The sequence below is a fragment of the Microcaecilia unicolor genome, chromosome 3, assembly GCF_901765095.1.
Source record: "Microcaecilia unicolor chromosome 3, aMicUni1.1, whole genome shotgun sequence".
Classification (NCBI taxonomy): Eukaryota; Metazoa; Chordata; class Amphibia; order Gymnophiona; family Siphonopidae; genus Microcaecilia; species Microcaecilia unicolor.
Window position 1 is genome coordinate 126,008,391 of NC_044033.1, and position 20,244 is coordinate 126,028,634.

Here is a 20,244-nt window from a genome sequence, read left to right on the forward strand (position 1 = left end):
AGAAAAAATGGCCATTTAACCCTACCCTCTGTTTTCTAATCTACAGAAGGACATTGCTTCCTATCTTATGACTTTTTAATTTTCTCAGGAGCCTCTCATAGGGAACTTTGCTTTAGCCTCTTCTCACCTGGACTATTATAACTCACATTATGTGGGTATGCCATGTTCTATTAGGCATTCAGTTTTCTGAACATATTTCACAAATCTTAATGAATATCCAATAGCTTCCTATCAGCTATCATTCTATTTCAAGATTTGATGCTTATTTTCAGATTCCTGAAAGGCAACGTTCCTACTTACAAGACGACCAAGATGGTCCACTATGGAAATATGGAAATATAGAAAATGACTTGGATAAGAATGATATGACCTATTAAGTTAGCCATCCATACCAATTAACAAACTCTATAAACCCTTCCTCACTCGGATTTCCTCTGTGCTTGTCCAATGCTTTCTTGGGTACCTGGTCAAAACAGGCCCGACAAAAATAACAGGAAAAAATTTGTTTTATGATGCGGGAGATTCAAATATAATCCATTCACTCCCACCATATCATTATATAAACAGTCTTGTTATTGCCCAAATACTGATATATGATTCACTCTTCAAAATATATAATTTATCAAGTAATGATTTGCAAGAAAATTGGTGACCTCAGCGGTGCAACTTGCCTGTGTCTTCACAGTACTGCAAGATAATGGGCACCAGCCTCCTCATTGGTGCACCCAATTTTGCTGACTTAAATTAAATTTAAACTATTTCCAAACAGTAGTGTGATGTGAATGTGTGGACCAAAGACCACACTGCAGCTCTGGAAATCTCTATGGAGGCTGATCTCAGCTGCACAACCAACACAGCTGTGGCTCTGACATTATGAGCTATGATGACCCTCCAGAGTCAGTCCTGCGTGGGCATAAATAAAGGAGATACAGTATGTGAACCAATTGGAGAGAATGCATTTACAAAAAAAATATTTTGAAAATAAACAAAAATCTAGGTGGACTTTCTAAAGACTTAATCCAATCCAGACAGAAGGCCACATCTCTCTTGTAGGCCAAAGTGTGGAGAGTACTTTCACCATGATGGGAATGTGGCTTTCAGGAAAACATCAGCAGAATAACTGATTTGTTAAGATGTGTAACCCGGGTCTTACGCATGTGCTAGCTAAGGTCCCGGGCCACAAAGTAGATCAGTCACATTCAGAGTCACTCTCCCCTCACTCATCAGTTCCAGCACACATGCAGTCAAGCTTGAGAGTGGGGTCAATGATCCGGAACAGAGATCCAGGGGTTTAGGAGACCCACTGTAATCCACAGTCTATGCAAGAACTCAAACTTTTATTGTCCAACTTTGCAACAGCAAAGTCTTTTGTGATCCAACTCTATTTAAAGACTAACTATGTTCCAATTCTTCTGTTGTTCCTCAGGAGAACTCCTTTACTCTCCTCAGGTTTATTTACAAGGGCAAGATCCGAATAGGGAAAATGTATATGTGTGTGTGTGTGTGTGTGTATATATATATATATATATATATATATATATATATATATATACACATACATACATATACACATACATACAGTGCACTCCATTTAAGTGCACGTCGGATAAGAGCATGCTCTGTTTACCTGCATGCCGTACTTCGGTCCCGTTTTTGGCACCATCAATTTCTATGGGGACAAACTTCATTTTAGCGCACCACTGATAAGTGCAAGATTCGCTTATATGCATGGTTCAAGACCGCTCCTCTGCAGGAAAGACTCCGCATAAGCGCGTGCATGGAATATGGAAGCCGATTTCAAATTTACTGCCTCTTTAACTGCCACAGGCAGAATAAGCGAATGCTGTTAGGGCGTACACCGGGGTCATCGTCGCAGCTAAACGAATAGAAGTTCTTAAAAAATTAGAAAACAAAGTCAAGTATCTATTACTAAAGAATATGGTGTCAATCCCAGTCAAATTTCACGTGTCTTGAAACAGAAAGACCAGCTTCTGGAAGAATGGCAAAACAATACAAATCCACAACAGAAACAAAAACGGGCGGGAAAAGCTGAAGAGGTAGAAGATGCTCTTCTTCGGTGGTTTTCTCGAGTCAGGCGCAGACAGTTTCCTGTCAGTGGTCCACTGTTTATGGAGAAAGCTAACCAGATAGCAGAAAGTCTTGGACTGACTGAATTCAAAGCCACTGTTGGATGATTGGAAAGATGGAAGGAGAGGAGCAGCATAAAATTCAAGAAACAGCATGGTGAGAAACAAGACGCTGATGACTTGTGCTGAAAATTGGGTTGTTTCAGTTCTTCCTACCATCTTGCGATGCTTTGCACCTCGTGACATTTTCAATGCTGATGAAAATGGTCTCTACTGGCAAGCGATTCCTGATGGAACACTTGCATTCAAACATGCCGAAACTACTGGAGGTAAAACATCAAAGGACCAACTGACAATCCTCCTTTGTTGCAATATGGATGAGAGTGAGAAGTTGGAACCCCTCATCATTGGAAAGAGCAAACAGCCTCGTTGCTTCAAGAAAGTGAAGCGACTTCCTGTGTCATACGAGGCTAACGCAAATTCATGGATGACTGGGGAAATTTGGAAGCAGTGGCTAAAGAAGTTAGACACTAGAATGCGGGCACAAAAGCATCAGATTTTGCTGCTTTGTGATAACTGTGCTGCACACAGGGATGATGTCACGCTGTCTAACGTCAAGGTGGTCTTCCTGCCACCAAACACTATCTCTCTGATCCAACCTCTGGATCAGGGCATAATAGCCAATTTCAAACAACATTATCGGGCTCTTGGGCTACGTCGTCTGATGAGCGTTATGGATGACCAGACTGGGAAGGATAAGCGTGCTACTGAACTGGCTCGTAATCTATCACTGTTGAATTCCCTACATATGCAGAAAGAAGCCTGGAATCATTTTACACAGGCAACCATTGTGAACTGCTACAAGCGGGCAAGCTTTGTTAAGGATGTGGAGAGGGACGAAACAGGCAGCTGTTGCAAACGCGTCAGATGAAGAGGTTATTGACATCCCAGCCGGTTTTACTGAAGAGGAGTTCCATCGCTACGTAGCTGTTGATTACGATCTACAAACAGCTGAAGACAGCACTGATGTTGAGATATGCTCCTACACACAGGCAACAACGGCTGATGATGGAACAGATGAAGAAATGAGCAGCGAGGCACATGCTGATGAAATTCAACAACCTCCTCCTGTCACTTTTGCAAGAGCGCTGGAGAGTCTCAACACCATGCGGGCCTATCTGGAGGCCACTGGATGTCAGTGCTATGACAGTTTTTACTGTCTGGCAGACATAGTCTATGGAGCTCACAGACCCAAGAGTGTACAGAGGACTATAACTGATTACTTCAAGCCAGCCTAATGTCAGTTAACTGAGACTGTATACTGTACGTATAATAATAAACAGTACTGTACATATGTTTATCAGATGTCAAGCTTCTTTGGGTCACAACGGTTAAGTGCACGCTCTGGTTAACTGCATGCATTTCTTTGGTCCCAGACCCTTGCACTTAAGCCTTTAGAGCAGTGTTTCCAAAACCTGATCCTGGTGGTACCCCAGCCAGTCAGGTTTTCAGGATATCCATGATAAATATTCATGAGAGAGATTTGCATACAGTGGAGGCTGTGCATGCAAATCTCTCATGAATATTCATTATGGATATCCTGAAAACTTGACTGGCTGGGGTGCCTCCAGGACCAGGTTTGGGAACCACTATATTAGATCATTCCAAATAGCTTGAGGAGATTGATTTAATATAGTATCTTCTGGAGACCACTGGCCCTGGTATGAAGCCCATCTATATGAGCTCCCCACCCTAGGGAGAATGCATCTGTCATTTAGAGTCTTGATGTGTTGAGGAAATTGGAATGGTAGTCCCGTGACTAAATTGTTACAAATTAGCCACCAAGACAGAGTTCCTGAGGGAAGGAGTGGAGGCATTTTTTTTCCAACTGTAGGGTATAATCTATCTGGACTATTTTGAAAACCTACCAGTCCAGGGGTTACCTTGCTTGGAAAATATTCAGTCTCCCTCCCACTGGTAGGTTGTCTGGACCAGTTTCTGCTATTGCGGCTATGATCTCCTGAAACCAGTCAAAAGCTCATCCCTGGTTTCGACAGGGGACCTAGTTAGGACATCTGGGACCTCCACAGCCTTGGACAGGAGAAAGAACTCTGGTTATTCTTAGGTAGCTGAGAGTGGGGAGGGACACTATGCCTTTCAGAGTAGCAGGTTCTCCGTTGCCCTCTACCAGTATACCTCCAGACAGAGACTTGATGATATGAGAGCATTTTTTGATGAAGGCCATGACCTCCTCCACTTTGTCACCAAAAAGATTTTCACCTAGCATGAAACATCTGCCAGCTTCTCCTGAACTGCATGTTTAATCACACATATACACAAAGAATGAACCCTATGATGGGGTATGAAAAAGAAGCTGTGAGAAACTGAAGCTTATATACTCAATGTAGTGTTTTGTCTGGGTGTGGCATAGTCCATGGTCTCAGTATTTTTAGAATATCACACTGAGGACTCATCCATTCACAAATAATTTCCAATATATAATCTTTAGTCACAAGAGTGTTATATTTTGAGAAAGGGATTTTTCTTGTATAGTATTATATTCTATCCTACTCATTGGGTTTTTCGCACTTATTGAAATTTTTCTAAAGTGTACATACTGTATTATATACTCTGGTGGTTCCTCCTCTTCCTCTATCATGCTGTCAGTGGGTGTACCTCAAGGATCTGTTCTAGGACCTCTCCTTTTCTCCATCTATACTTCCTCCCTTGGTGCTTTGATCTCATCACATGGCTTTTAGTATCACCTTCACGCTGATGACTCCCAGATCCACCTCTCCACACCAGTAATCTTGGCAGAAATCCAGTTCAAGGTTTCTGCCTGCCTCTCTGACATTGCTACCTGGATGTTTCACCGCCACCTGAAACTCAATATGTCCAAAACTGAACTCCTTATCTTCCCTCCTAAACCAACCTCTTCCCTTCCCTCATTCTCTATTTCTGTCGAAAACACGCTCATTCTTCCTGTCTCATCTGCTCGCAACCTTGGGGTCATCTTCGACTCCTCCCTCTTCTTCTCTGCCTATATTCAACAGATTGCTAAATCCTGTCGTTTCTTCCTTTATAACATCACCAGAATTCGCCCTTTCCTTTCTGAACACGCTATCAGAACCCTCATCCACACTGTCCTCACCTCTCACTTAGACTACTGCAACTTGCTTCTCTCAGGTCTTCCACTCAGCCATCTCTCTCCTCTTCAATCTGTTCAAAACTCTGCCGCACGACTAATATTTCACCAAAGTCGTTATGCCCATATCAGCCCTCTCCTGAAATCACTTCACTGGCTCCCTATCTGTTTCCGTATACAATTCAAGCTCCTCTTGTTAACCTATAAGTGCATTCACTCTGCAGCCCCTCACTACCTCTCCACCCTCATCTCTCCCTACACTCCTTCCCTAGAACTCCGTTCACTAGGCAAATCTCTCCTAATTGCACCCTTCTCCTCCATCGCTAACTCCAGACTCCGCTCCTTCTATCTCGCCACACCTTATGCCTGGAATAGGCTTCCTGAGCCATTACGTCTAACTCCATCCCTGGCTGCCTTCAAATCCGGGCCTACATGTTTGATGTTGCTTTCGATTCCTGACTTGTAACTTTTATCTTATCCTTATGTGTCGTTCTGTCTGTCCTTCCTGTCTGTTTGTCCTGATTTAGATTGTAAGCTCTTTTGAGCAGGGACTGTCTTCTTCATGTTCAATTGTAAAGAGTTGCGTACGACTGGTAGCGCTATAGAAGTGATTTATAGTAGTAGTAGTAATATTGATATCTTTAACTCTGTCCCTATATGATTTATGACAAAGACCATGGACTATTTTAGTAGCCACCTTCTGGACAGATTCCAGTCTACTTGTGTATACATTACTCCAAATGTCATTTGGCCAGAAACTTCTAGAAAGGCACTATCACCTCCTTTTACCTAGAGGCAATTTCTCTCCCTATGAACCCAATCATCTTTCAGCTTTAGCTGTTATGTTTTTCACCTATTTAGCCACCTTAAATTAATGAGATATAATCAACTCCATCACAAGCCCTATGGCCATCGAAGAAAGAATTACTAGTCATACCTCTAAGTTTACAGAGCTAAACGGTAAAAAAAAAAAAAGATAGGTGCATTTTCTGGCTTTGACCTTAAACACTGGAACAAGATACCCCTAAAGCAATGGTTTGCAACCCATTCCTCAAGACACACCCAGCTAGTAGGTTGTCAGGATATTGTCTATATTCATGAGATAAATCTGTATTCAATGAGTGCACTGCAGAACTTTCAAATATACCATTTTAAGTTAAATATCGCTGTAGGCAGGATTATCAGTTTTTAAAAAATTAATATAGCCTTTTACACCCTATTGGTTCTCTGCTAATTGAATTAAAAACTGAAAATTCATACTCTATTTCACAAAAACCTTTTTATTTAATGAATATGTACTTGGAACTTCTGTTTAATGATTATGTAGCTATAAGTTTTGTTTAAACTGTATGATTTATTTTATTTTACACTTTTTTAACTTTTTGAACACCGCCTTGGTAACTATGGACTTTCTTAGAATTTGGCAGTTAATAAGCGCTAGATTAGATTAGACTATCATTCCATTTTTTTTTTTACCAATATCATGCTTGCATTAAAAGTCCCCTTGCTTTTCTACTCTCCTCCTTTCTTTATGCAGTATGGCTCCAAATAAAACATTTCTACAACTGCACTTGGGGCTTATTGGCAAGAAACCTGACATGTCAGCCCTCTGCATAGGTTATTCTACCAATATCACCAAAGAGATGGCAACAATGATAGAAATCCTAGGCCTGGTTCCCTGTCTATTTTGGAAAACTTCAACTAGCCAAAAATTCAGCTCCCTCCTCACCTCTGCCCACCAATAAATTTTAATGAGAATCGATCACTTAATTCTTCATATACTACTGTGTAGTATGAAGCAAAAAAAAAAAAAAATTACACTCCATCTACTCAAACCTTACAATAAAAAAAGAATAAAAGAGAATAAAAATAAAGGCCATATGGAAGTTAACAGAAAGCAAAAAGTTAACTTATTAATTCATATCTTCAAGTGACACTTGTTTACGCAAATCTAAAATCAATGTAACGAAAGATAATTATCTCATTAAAATCTAGAAATGAATGCTATTACTCAGAAAAATTAATCAAATCTAGGATAAAATACTAACCTGATTCCCTTGAGCAAGTAGAGCTTTTAGTCGTGCTATTTCAGCTCGAAGCTCACGGATCAGTTTGACGTTAGCATCCTCATTAATAGTAGGCTTGTTGATGATGTTTTTGGCTCTATTTGCATAGCGAAGTGTACTTAAGGTTTCTCCATAATTGATATCAGCAGGTGAAAGAGCTGTGAAGAATGAATTCAGAGAAAAATTAGCAGCCTATGCTTCATTTAGCAGGAAGTTCATAATTTGAAAGTAAGATTAGCTTCTGTTGTGGTTATACCGAAGGTGAAACTAGAAAAAGGGTGCAATGTTTGTTTTATTTAAATAATATATGTGTAAAAGAAATTTATGACCCACTATCATTATTTAACACATACTAGCATATATTGCAATGAGAATAGCAGGTTGTCATCACAAAGCAGAGAAACTACCTTACTTTAAACTACAAGGAAGGATCAGTAACATTTGTTTTCACCATATCTAGAATGATTTGGTGCTGAATTTGGATTCATAAACATGCCCAATTTAGATTTGAGTTCATCTTACATTTAACCTTACTACTGTTGGCAATCCTCTGAAGCACATTACCCATAAACCTAAAATAATTTTTTAATAACTTTAAACAGGATGTTTTTTGCTTGTTTTTAAACACCAAAACATTGGAGCATTAATTCATACTCTAACAAATATTTCTGTCCAATATATTTTCTCATTTGACTGTTTAAAAAAACAGGAATTTTTGGAACCTTCAATGGCAGTTAGGACAAAGTATAACTGGAAGTTTGAAGAACAAAAGCAGAATCAGAAACAGCAACTAAACAATTAATTTGTATTACCTCATCATCAGCACATTTACAAGACCTCTTCATGATATTCTCAATTAAAAAGAATCTATAGCTAATGGGAAGGGACTGAACTACAATATGATTTTTTTTCCTAACCAGCAAAATCTTTAGTTCAAAAACTGGAAACATCACTTTTCATAAAGCGGCCATGTAGAAGTTTGTTGGACCACTCCAAAGTGAAACACAAGCAATAAGCACAATATGAAGAAAAAGATATACCAATACTTACTGGCAATCATTATGGTTTTGGAGTTTCCACCCAGGCTGTCTTTTAACAGCCAGGTCAAAACAGAATCCCTGTAAGGCACGAATACTTGCTTTTTCTTTGCAAGAAGGTTTGTTGCATCCTGACACAAATCAGCTGTGGAGGGGGGTTAAAAAAATTGCAAAGCTTTAATTTATTTTCTATAAAACATGAAAAACCTTCAGGACATAATTCTCTGCAATAGACATGCTGAAGGAAGAATGAATTTGGTGACATACCTAAGGCAGAAATTACATTTCCCAGAGTAACCAGAGATTTGTTTATATTCCCTCCTTCTTTTAATCTCACTCCTGTAGCACCACTAGCATCTGCTCTCTCACTTCCAGCAAGATCCACCAAATGGATCTTGCTAACAGTTTCACAAGGCATTTCTGCATCAAATTTAGCCTATGGAAACATTTAAAAATTATTATTAACATTAAAGCAAAACAAACTCATTAATTTAATTCCATGTTCTACTCCTAACATTCTTTAATTTCCTTCCTTGTCAAAAGAGATGGAAAAAGTAACACCACTATGAGGATTGTTTTTTTTTTTAGCATGCTAAGCAGTTAAAGCAGGATTTAGCCATTACCAGGGTCCCATGTTAACAGTGTGCACTCTCTCTAACCAAGAACAGTCAGCACACTAAGAGGTTCTTTAACCAAGCTACAGGCCCTGCAAAAGCAGCGGGGGCTGTTTTTGCTGTGCGTCACGCTGCCCAAGTACCGCCGGGTTAGCACAGCACTAGAAAATATGGAATAATCTTCTGAAGCGCAGGAAATGGTACACGCTTGTGGCGGAACTACTGCCAGCGGCCGTGTTGGACCAGCGGTAATTGCGGGCTTTAGTAAAAGGGCACCTGAAATTCCTGAGTTGCTTGCTGAGGTATGGAACAGGAACAGGGCGGGTTATGCGTAGAGAATGTGCCTGAACTGCACAGAGCAGTTAACACATGTGCTTCGTCACTGGTGTAGTTACAGTGGGTGCACTCCACCACCACCTCAGACAGGGCAATTCTATAACTTAGCATCGCCGTTCAGGCACCCTGAGGACATATAATGGGAGCCTATTCTATAATGGGTGTCCAGGTGTCCATTATAGAATACTAGTGTCAGTGCACCTAATGTTTAGACAGCTGAAATTCCACTAGCCAGAAAGCTGGTGTAAGTGCAAGTGCCTAAACACGAAGCTACCCACATAACTTATAGTATTCTTTCAGGTATATGGGTAACTCGGAGCCCCACCCATGCTCAGGTCTCCTTTCAATTTATGCATCATGAAAATTTTTTTTTTTTTTTAAATAAAGATTAGTGCATGTCATCTCCAGCAGGGCCTATAGGAACAAAATGAGTCCTGTGGAAGATGACATGCACTAATTTGAATAAAAGACTCCATATGGACTGTTACAGAATACCACTTAGGCAGAATGTTATTATGAGTGTTATGTTAACATATATAGTAAAATAATAAATGACAGCATGTAAGGACCTCTATGGTCCATCCAGTCTACCCAACAAGGCAGCCAGAGTTGCATCTGAAGCTCTTTGCACACATGCGCATGTCAGTGGTAGAATTCTGCACAATTACACACATAAAGCTTGCATAAATATAAGCACATCCATACTAAGAACATAAGTGGTTTCGTACTGGGACAGACTAAAGGTCCATCAAGCCCAGTAACCTGTTTGCATCAGTGGTCAATCTAGGTCACAAGTACCTGGCAAGATCCCAGAACAGTGAAACAGATTTTATGCTGCTTATCCTACAAATAAGTAGTGGCTTTTCCCAAGTCCATCTTAATAACTTAATTATTTCACAGCTTAAATAGAGATCTATCAAACATTCTAGGCGGTTTACAACTAGTACATACATATTAAAAAGTAAACAGATATTTCTCAATATATGCTCTTCCACCAAAACAAACAAAAATCACAGGTAACACAAATTAATATAAGGACCTCAAAGCTCCAGTTCTTAACCAAATGCCTCTTTAAACAAGAATGCTTTCTAAAATGAACATAATTCTTCAACATGCAAATTTGATCTGGTAGCTGATTCATAATACAAGCGCTGCCATACTGGAAAAAGACCGAAGGTCCATCAACCCAGAATTCTGTTTCCAACAGTGGCCAATCCAGGTTACAAGTACCTGGCAAGATCCCAGAACAGTACAATACATTTTATGCTGCTTATCCTAGAAATACTGTCAAATGGTTCTGGCAATATTCTACTGTGCCAATACAATATTCAATACTACATCCAGCATATATATATGCCACTAAGTACTGTTGGCTGTTCAAGGGAGAGTCTCATACAGACACCATAAAAATCCTCTACACCATTCGGTGTATAACCTTTAAAATGGTGACAAATTTAATCATTGACAGCCTCCCTCCTGCCTGTATATCCAAATTTTTTTGTTTTTTTTTAAATATTTTTTTAATTCTTTGTTTTTTCAGGTGTAATGCTTTCCCCGCTATTCTGCGTCAGCTTTTGTACAGTCAACAGTGGAGCCTAAATCCTTTTCTATGCTTTACCGCTGTGGTTATTGTGATAAATAAGAGGCTGTCCTAGCCGGGGCAGGCCACTAGATGGCGATGTTCCCCTAAAAATGTCCAGGATGTCCGGGGTAGGCCACTAGAGGGCGCTAGGAGAATAGATGGAGGTCTCTAGGACCGGGGAGAGCCCTGGGAGGTCCACAGGTGTAGGAGGTTATGGGCTGAGTCCTGTGTAGCTAATTAACCACTTTATACCCCAACTGAGATGTGAAAGGAAAAGAAGAGAGCTGGTAGCGGAAGAAAGAGAATCCCTCTGGAAAGAACTGGCTAAGCCCTATGGACTTGTGGTGGACGGTATGCTCAAGGAAGAAAAACAGGCTGGGGTAAGCAGTCCCTAACGCATTAGTGTTGGACTGTGTAGCCTCAGTACTTACAGGAACTGTGTGTTCAAAGAAAGGACTGGGAGTCCAAGGAAGGATGGACTGGGTGTCCAGAGAAGAAGTAGGGCTGCGTGTCCCAGTACTGAGAAGCAGGCTGCAAAGCCTGGGGTTAGAAGTCCCCAAAGTATTGATGTTAATGCTGAGCCCAGGAATCTGTGTGGGGAGGCTCAGTGTGAAGATATGTAAAGGTATAAAGTATTTAAGCTAGAAGAACTGTGCCCAGGGGCTGTAAAGAATTGCCTGACTATGCTGTTGGTAAGACCTGTTTAATTTTGCCTCTGGAGAACCAGGTCACCCTGAGCGTGAAAGGATAACATGCTAATCTGCATACAATTTGCATACTGAGAACCAGCTCACCCTGAGTGAGAAAGGGGCCCAGGAGCTTGAGGTTGGATTGCTCAGGATGCTGGGAAGAGACTGTTTGGAGGCCTGTTCAGAGGTCACAGGCCAGTGAGGCCTTCTGGAGAGTGGGAGCAGAAGCCTCATTTTCACATTATGTATACTTCTTATGCAGATCAAGTAATACAGTCGGACTAGATTAGTAATGGCACTATCGGCTGTGTGGTCTACATCAAACCTGGCCGTGTTCACTTATCTGGTGTTGTTACTGTCCTTCGTATTCCAGCCCAGGTACATCTCACGTCCCAGGTAGTGGTCTTGCCCCCTGACAGGTGCCTGTTTCACTAAGACAGCTTTTTCAAGGGATTTTTGGCAAAATGTGATCCGGACCGTGTAACTGCCTTCAGTGTTTTACAACGTCTTGGAGGAGCTGAGGGAGACAGAGAGGTACATAGAGGAGGCCTACAGGGACGTTGCAGAGAAATCCCACCTCCAATCTGGCAGCCCCTGTGCTGCCTTGGAGGAGGGTGGCCTCCTTAAAGGAAAGCATCAGCCTGGTGAGGCTGGAAGTAATCCTGTAAACAGGATCAGCACACCAGGGAATGCAATATCCTCTCGCACCAAGGATGTGTCTCCAGGAGCTACTGCCCAGGTGGGAAGGGTTAGGACAGCTGTTCTAGTGAGTGATTCGATTATTAGGCATGTAGATAGCTGGGTGGCTGGTGGATGTGAGGATCGCCTAGTGACTTGCCTGCCTGGTGCGAAGGTGGCGGACCTCATGCATCACCTAGATAGGATTTTAGAAAGTGCTGGGGAGGAGCCATCTGTCTTGGTACATTTGGGTACCAATGACATAGGAAAATGTGGGAGAGAGATTCTGGAAGCCAAATTTAGGCTCTTAGGTGGAAAGCTCAAATCCAGAACCCCTAGGGTAGCATTTTCTGAAGTGTTACCCATTCCACGCGCAGGGCCCAAGAGACAGGCAGAGCTCCAGAGTCTCCATGTGTGGATGAGACGATGGTGCAGGGAGGAGGGTTTTAGATTTGTTAGGAACTGGGCAACATTCTGGGGAAGGAGGAGCCTATTCCAAAGGGATCAGCTGGCATCAGCATTTAAAAAGGAGATAGCGCAGCTTTTAAACTAGAGAAAGGGGGAAGGCCGACAGCTGCTCAAAAGCGCATGGTTCGGAATAAGGTCTCTTTTAAAGATATCAACAAAACAGGGAAGATAGGGTATCCCAACAGTGAGGTTGCAGAAGAGAACGTAGTAGATCAGGTGTCCTTAAATAAAAATCAGACAGAAGAATGCAATTTAATACAGTCAAGTACTGAGCATGATGTAAATACGAACAACAAACATAGTTTGAAATGTCTATATGCAAATGCCAGAAGCCTAAGAAATAAGGTAGGAGACTTAGAATATATTGCACTAAATGAAAAATTAGATATAATAGGAATCTCTAAGACCTAGTGGAAACACGATAACCAGTGGGGCACTGTCATACCGGGGTACAAGTTATATCGTAGTGATAGGGTGGATCGAATTGGTGAAGGGGTAGCATTGTATGTTAAGGAAGGCCTTGAATCAAACAGATTGAAAATTCTACAGGAAACAAAACACATCTTGGAATCCCTGTCGATTGAAATTCCATGTGTAAAGGGGCAAAGGGTAGTGATAGGAGTGTACTACCGTCCGCCTGGCCAGGATGAACAGATGGATGCAGAAATGTTAAAGGAAATTAGGGATGCAAACAAACTGGGCAACACAATAATAATGGGTGATTTCAATTACCCCGATATAGACTGGGTAAATGTAATATCGGGGCACGCTATGGAGGTAAAGTTTCGTTATAAAATCAAGGACAGCTTTATGAAGCAGCTGGTGCAGGAGCTGACAAGAGAAGGAAAAAAAATTCTAGACCTAGTCCTTAGTGGAGCACATGATCTGGTGCAGGAGGTAATGGTGCTGGGGCCGCTTGATAACAGTGATCATAATATGATCGGATTTGATATTAGCTTTGAAGTAAGTATACATAGGAAATCAAATACGTTAGCGTTTAACTTTAAAAAAGGAGACTATGATAAAATGAGAAGAACGGTGAGAAAAAAAAAAAAAACTTAGAGGAGCGACTGTGAGGGTCAAAAATTTACATCTGGCGTGGATGCTGTCCAAAAACACCATCCTGGAAGCCAAGACAAATATATTCTGCGTATTAAAAAAGGAGGGAGGAAGACCAAATGACAGCTGGAATGGTTAAAAAGTGAGATGAAGTAAGCTATTAGAGCTAAAAGAAAATCCTTCAAAAAAATGGAAGACGGAACCAACTGAAAATAACAAGAAACAACATAAGGAATGTCAAGTCAAATGCAAAACGCTGTGATAAGGAAGGCGAAGTGGGACTATGAAAAAAAAGATTTCATTGGAGGCAAAAAACATAGTAAAAAATTTTGTAGGTATATTAAAAGCAGGAAGCCGGCAAAAGAATCGGTTGGACCGCTAGATGACCGAGGGGTAAAAGGGGCAATCAGGGAAGACAAAGCCACAGTGGAGAGATTAAACGAATTCTTTGCTTCGGTCTTCACCGAGGAAGATTTGGAGGTGATACCGGTGCCAGAAATAGTATTCAAAGCTGATGAGTCGGAGAAACTGACTGAAATCTCTATAAACCTAAAGGATGTAATGGGGCAATTTGACAAATTGAACAGTAGCAAATCTCCTGGACCGGATGGTATTCATCCCAGAGTACTGATAGAATTGAAAAATGAACTGGCAGAACTATTGTTAGTAATATGTAAATTATCTTTAAAATTGAGCGTGGTACCGGAAGATTGGAGGGTAGCCCATATAATGCTGATATTTTAAAAAGTTTACAGAAAGGATCCAGGAAATTATAGACCGGTGAGCCTGACGGCGGTGCTGGGCAAAATGGTAGAGACTATTATAAAGAACAAAATTACAGAGCATGTTCAAAAGCATGGATTAATGAGACAAAGCCAGCATGGGTTTAGTGAAGGGAAATCTTGCCTCACCAATCTATTACAGGGGTGAACAAACATGTGGATAAAGGTGAGCCAGTTGATATTTGAATGGAGGGATCTTTTTGCACAATAAGTTGCCAGAATGATAAGTGCCTCAATATTTAAGCATTTATAAATTAATGTCAAAGTCTTAAATTGTAAACAGTGAAATTTGATCAATGCTGGAAGGATATGCTCAAATTTATTTATTCTGTTTACTAACCTCGTCAAGGTGTTTTGTGCTATCTGAAGAGGACATACCTGACACCCTGGTGCACCCAGCAATGAAGCAGTGCAATAATCAAAAAGCGGGGTAATATGAGCAAAAATCAATAACCTAGTACTGTCCTCCAAAAGGAGAGCCTTCAATCTTCTCAAAAGTTACCTTAAAAAAAATTTGCTTCACCAACTCTCTCACATGACTTGAAAAAGAAAGCGAGGAATCCAGGAGCAGCCATAATGGCTCATGAACTTTTCTTTTAGGAAAGTATCCAAATCTTTTTTAAACCTTGTTAAGCTAACTGCTTTTACCACATTCTCTGGCAACAAAGTCCAGAGTTTCATTACATGTTGAGTGAAGAAATATTTTCTCCAGTTTGTTTTAAATTTGCTACTTAGTAGCTTCATGTGTGCCCCCTAGTCCTAGTATTTTTGGAAGAATAAACAAGTGATTCATGTTTACCCATTCCACTCCATTCAGTATTTTATAGGCTTTTCATATCTCCCCTTAGCCATCTCTTCTCCAAGCTGAAGAACCCTAGCCGCTTTAGCCTTTCCTCATAGGTAAGTCATCTCATTCCATTTAACATTTTTGTCGCCATTCTCTGTATCTTTTCTAATTCTGCGATATCTATTTTGAAATGCGGTGACCAGAATTGCACATAGTATTCGAGGTACGGTCACACCATGGAGCAATACAAAGGCACTGTAACATTCTCATTTTTGTTTTCCATCCCTTTCCTAATAATTCCTAACATTCTGGCAACCCAAACTACCGCCGGCCCAATATGGCCACCAGTGGTAGTTCCTCCTCGAGCGCGTGCTGTCCACTGGATTGATCGAATCTCTAGAAAGGAAGTCTGCTTGTCTGGCCTTAAGACTGAAAAGTTCCCACATATTTGACGCTCCTGAATTAGTTCTCAAAGATATTCAGAGTTTACCATCAGATGAAAAATTGTTAGAACAACAATTCCAACTTTGTGAAAGCATTCTCTGTAACTGGACAGCATGGCGATGATAATGAAGATGAAGATCCAAGTGATGAATATTAGACAGCACTACTTCTAATACAGATGATGACAGCAATGATGACGATAAAGTATTCTTTGGTATGTGGATGTCAAGTGTTTCAGACAGATTCCCTTGATCAATAGCTGCAGACCCAGTCAGAAGACATCAGTAATACTGCAGCTTGTTCTGATTTGAAGGATCTTTTTATTAGACTGCAAACACTTCAATTTCTGCTGGTGCAGTTGTTGAACAAGTTTTTAGCTGTGCTGGTTTAATGACTCACAAGCACACTCAGAAGCACAAGCATGACTCAAAACTTAGTTTTACTAAAAGCAAAGTGGATTGAATTGTAGAGCAATAAAGTTGTTGGGATAAAAAAACATTAACAATATGTATTTATAAAACACATATCCCGCTTAAACTTAAGCAGGTAACAGTATAACAATCACAATGATAAAGCATACAAAGCAGATAAACTCAGTACTCCCACTACCTCCCCCCCCCCCCCCCCCCCCAAATAACAAATAAGAGTTGCTGGACTCCAACTGCATCATATTAAAAAGCCTGAACAAAAAAATGGGTTTTCAGAAGCTTCCTGAAGTATCCTGTATTCGTACAAAAATGTAAATAGCCAGGCAGAGCATTCCACAATACCAGTCCTGCAACCGAAAAGGCTGCCGCCCTTCTAAGCATAATGTGTGCTTGTTAATAGATCGGTTAATAGATCAGTTGTCGTTTTTTTTGCAGAGTCAGATCTCAATCCCCTAGCACACACAAACAATATAATCACAGACTGAAAATACCACACAACCTTCCCATACATAGTCTGATGAAGCAAATACAGAATCTTATATCACACAGGTAGCCAATGTAGCTGCCTCAAGGCGGGAGTAATATGATCCCACCTTGAGATGCCCACAACCACCCTTGCTGCAGAATTCTGCACTACTTGCAAAGCTTTGACCTTCGTAGCAGATACCCCCTAGTACAAAGAATTGCAGTAGTATAATCTTGATATCACCATATTTTGCACAACAGAACGAAAGTCAGAAAAGGCCAACACTGGTCTCAATTGATTTAAGAAACGCAATTAGGCAAAAGATGCACAAATTACACATCTAATCTGAGATTGCATAGTAAGATGTGATCCAATACCACCTCCAACAATTTCATCTCACTTCTAATCATCAATTCCACAACACACACTTTCATTGTCTGAGGCCACTTTTCATCCTTTATTCTTCCCACAATCATTATCTCAGTCTTCTCCAAACTGAATGCCAGGCTGTTTGCTCCCATCCACTTTCAGATAACCATCACGTATGCTGATATTTGACCTGGCAAAAATCAGATCCCCATACCAATATCAAGAAAAAGAACTGCACATCATCAGCATACAGGCGATACTCAACCCCCAAACATCAAGCACCCGACAGAACAATGACCGATAAATATTAAACAAAAGGCAGAAAGCGCTGACCCCTGTGGGACTCCACTCTGAAGCACAATAATATCTGAAATAACCCCTCCACTACATACCTGCATACTACGTCCACATAGATATGAAGAAAACCATTCATACACTTTTCCTCCTATCCCCAACTGCTTCAACCTAAATAGCAACATCTACCAAATCAAAAGCAGAGTTGCGTTCATTCTAGTTACAGTATTTTTACTCAAAAAGTATTAGGCAACAACTTTTTAACTTTCACTTATGTAAATTTTTTAATGTTTTAATCACTGTACTTTTAATTAAGCATTAAAATACATATTTATTTCTACTTTTACTTAAATACTTCGACCAAGTACTCTGAACAACATTGCCTAATAAGAGTGTGTATAAGGTGTTTCACATGACAATTAGTTCAAGCTAGCAGTTAACACGGTGCCATGCTGGTACTAAAAATGTCAGAACTTACATTTAGCATCTATCGCAGATTAGTACATAAACTCCATAGTACTGGATATCTTCATGTTTCAGAAACTTGAAGCCTGCCAACACCCCACAGGGATAGTAGTCTTAATAAAATTTGCTTGCTTTGACATTTTGATGAATGGGTCCATTGGGCAAATACAATTTGTAACTTTTGAAATCAGCTTTTAAAAGGGTTGCGTGGGTGGCTCTAGGAATCAACTGCATAACACAAAGCAGTGAGTGCCCATGTTTGGGGTATGGATTAAAGGTGACTGGATAGTACCAAAATTCCAGTTAACTTTATCCAGTTAAATCAGACTACATAAAAGACTCCCCTTAACTGGGCAGCATATTCAGCAGCACAACCAGATATCCCAACATTGAATACTGGCCCCTAAGTGACATCTATTTACTGTTAAAACTAAATTACTAGGAACATACTTTTGAAGACAAGTGTGTACAAGTGTTATTCATGACGGTAGGAGGAAAACAGTTTCAGTGCTGTAATTCTATGTCAACAGAGGTTCACAGAGCGGTTATCTCTGCCTGCCTCCTAAAAATAAAATCCATTAAATAACTGCAAATTGCTGCAACTGTAGGTTCAGAAAGAAATTCATCAAACACTACACGTACAGCTCTCATTAGCACAAAACACTCAACACACCTTGGTCTTCCTGTTCTTTTAATAACAAAAGCAGTAATTATTTTTCAAAGGGATCTGACTGACAGCCTACACATTTCAATTAACAATAAACAATTTCAGTGTAAACCATATCAAAGTCTATTCCACTTTATCTACCTGAGTGAAGTTGACAGTGAAAATGGCATGGGACCTACTGCTGACATCATTCATTCCTGTTGCAGCTGTGGTTCGATTAATGTTTCCTGCATCCATAAGCTCTTCTACATCACCATAATTTTGGACAAGATGGTTTGACAAATCTTAGAGAAATATTAAAATAAACCAAGAAGGGTTAGAGAGAAGAGAGTAAAACACTTTGAAAAAAAATCATATTATCATCATAAATTACGTTATTGTGACAAACATGACACAGAAACCACAAAGTCATATCAAGAAAGATCTGGGTTTGATTCCTGGGTTAAGCTCCTACTCCTCTGGTTGCAAATGAGGCTTGTATACTTGCAAACCTACACAGTAAGAGTTAAAGCAATAGCCTGCCAAACAGCAGCACTGAAAATGGTTCTACATTACTATATAAAGTTCCCCTGACTATACATCAGGGTTGCCAGGTAGAAATTTTTTTTCCAGCCCAATCCAGGCCAGAAACCAGCCCAAAACCCGCCCAAACACAAACCCCGCCCCTGACACCCCCACCCCCGCGTCACCGGCCCCGCCCCCGCCGTCACCGGCCCCGCCTCCCACGTCATCGGGCCCGCCTCCCCGTCATCAGCCCCGCCTCCCCATCATCGGCCCCGCCTCTCACGTCATCGGCCCCGCCTCCCACGTCATCGGCCCCGCCCAAAACGTCACTAACCCCGCCCAAAAACGTCACTAACCCCGCCCCCCGCGGCCGAAAAAAATCAAAAAGCCGCCCAAAAAGCCGCCCGGAAGCCCTAAAAACCGCCCAAAAAACCGCAACCCGCCGCGGGCAAAAATTTCCCGCGGCAGGTCGCGGAAAACCGCCCAATTGGGCGGTAAAACCGCCCACCTGGCAACACTGCTAGATAGACCTTGGCGGGAGGGGGGTCCAGAGCCCAAAGTGGAGGGACACATTTTAGCCCGCCTCCCCTGCTGCTGCCGACACCTCCCCCACCCTCTCCCCGCTGCCGCCACAAGGTACCTTTGTTGGTAGGGGTCCCCAACCCCTGCCAGCTGAAGCGTTTATCTGTCCCGCGCTGGTCTCGCACTTGCTTCCTCTCCTGTTTTCAGTGCACTGTGCACTGCATGCTCGTTTTAATGAAACTGAGCATGCACGAGCATGCTCAGTTTTATTAAAACAAGAGCATGCACGGCGCGATTGGAAACAGGAGAGGAGGCAAGTGCAAGACCAGCGTGGGACAGATAAACACATCAGCTGGCGGGAGTTGGGGTCGGGGACCCCCGCCAGCCAAACCGGGAGCCCCAGAGTCAATTTGGGGGGCCCAGGCCCCCGTGCCCCCCATAGCTATGCCACTGGTCTGCTTATTCACATGGGGAATCCAAGACTGGTTATTTTGGTCCATTCATACAAATATTCCAACACGCACACATTCAAGTACTCATATCCCTAGCACTTCTCTCCCCCTCCCACTATTCATCCCTTCCTACCTATCTGAAAAGTTGATAGCGTTATCTGGATTTTCAAAAGGCATTTGACAAAGTACCTCATGAAAGACTCCAGAGGAAATTGGAGAGTCATGGGTAGGAGGTATTGTGTTCTATTGTGGATTAAACACTGGTTAAAAGATAAAAAACAGAATAGGGTTAAATGGTCAGTA

At 41.4% G+C, this 20,244-nt stretch overlaps 1 protein-coding gene across 1 annotated transcript in view; it reads right to left on the reverse strand.

Moving 5' to 3' along the window:
- The window catches only part of KIF16B (kinesin family member 16B), a 382,671-nt gene that overhangs the window by 255,578 nt on the left and 106,849 nt on the right, over positions 1–20,244 (reverse strand). The window contains 4 exon segments of the mRNA XM_030196349.1: positions 7,281–7,456; positions 8,349–8,480; positions 8,603–8,771; positions 18,605–18,747. Of these exon segments, the coding sequence (XP_030052209.1) occupies positions 7,281–7,456; positions 8,349–8,480; positions 8,603–8,771; positions 18,605–18,747 (620 nt within the window).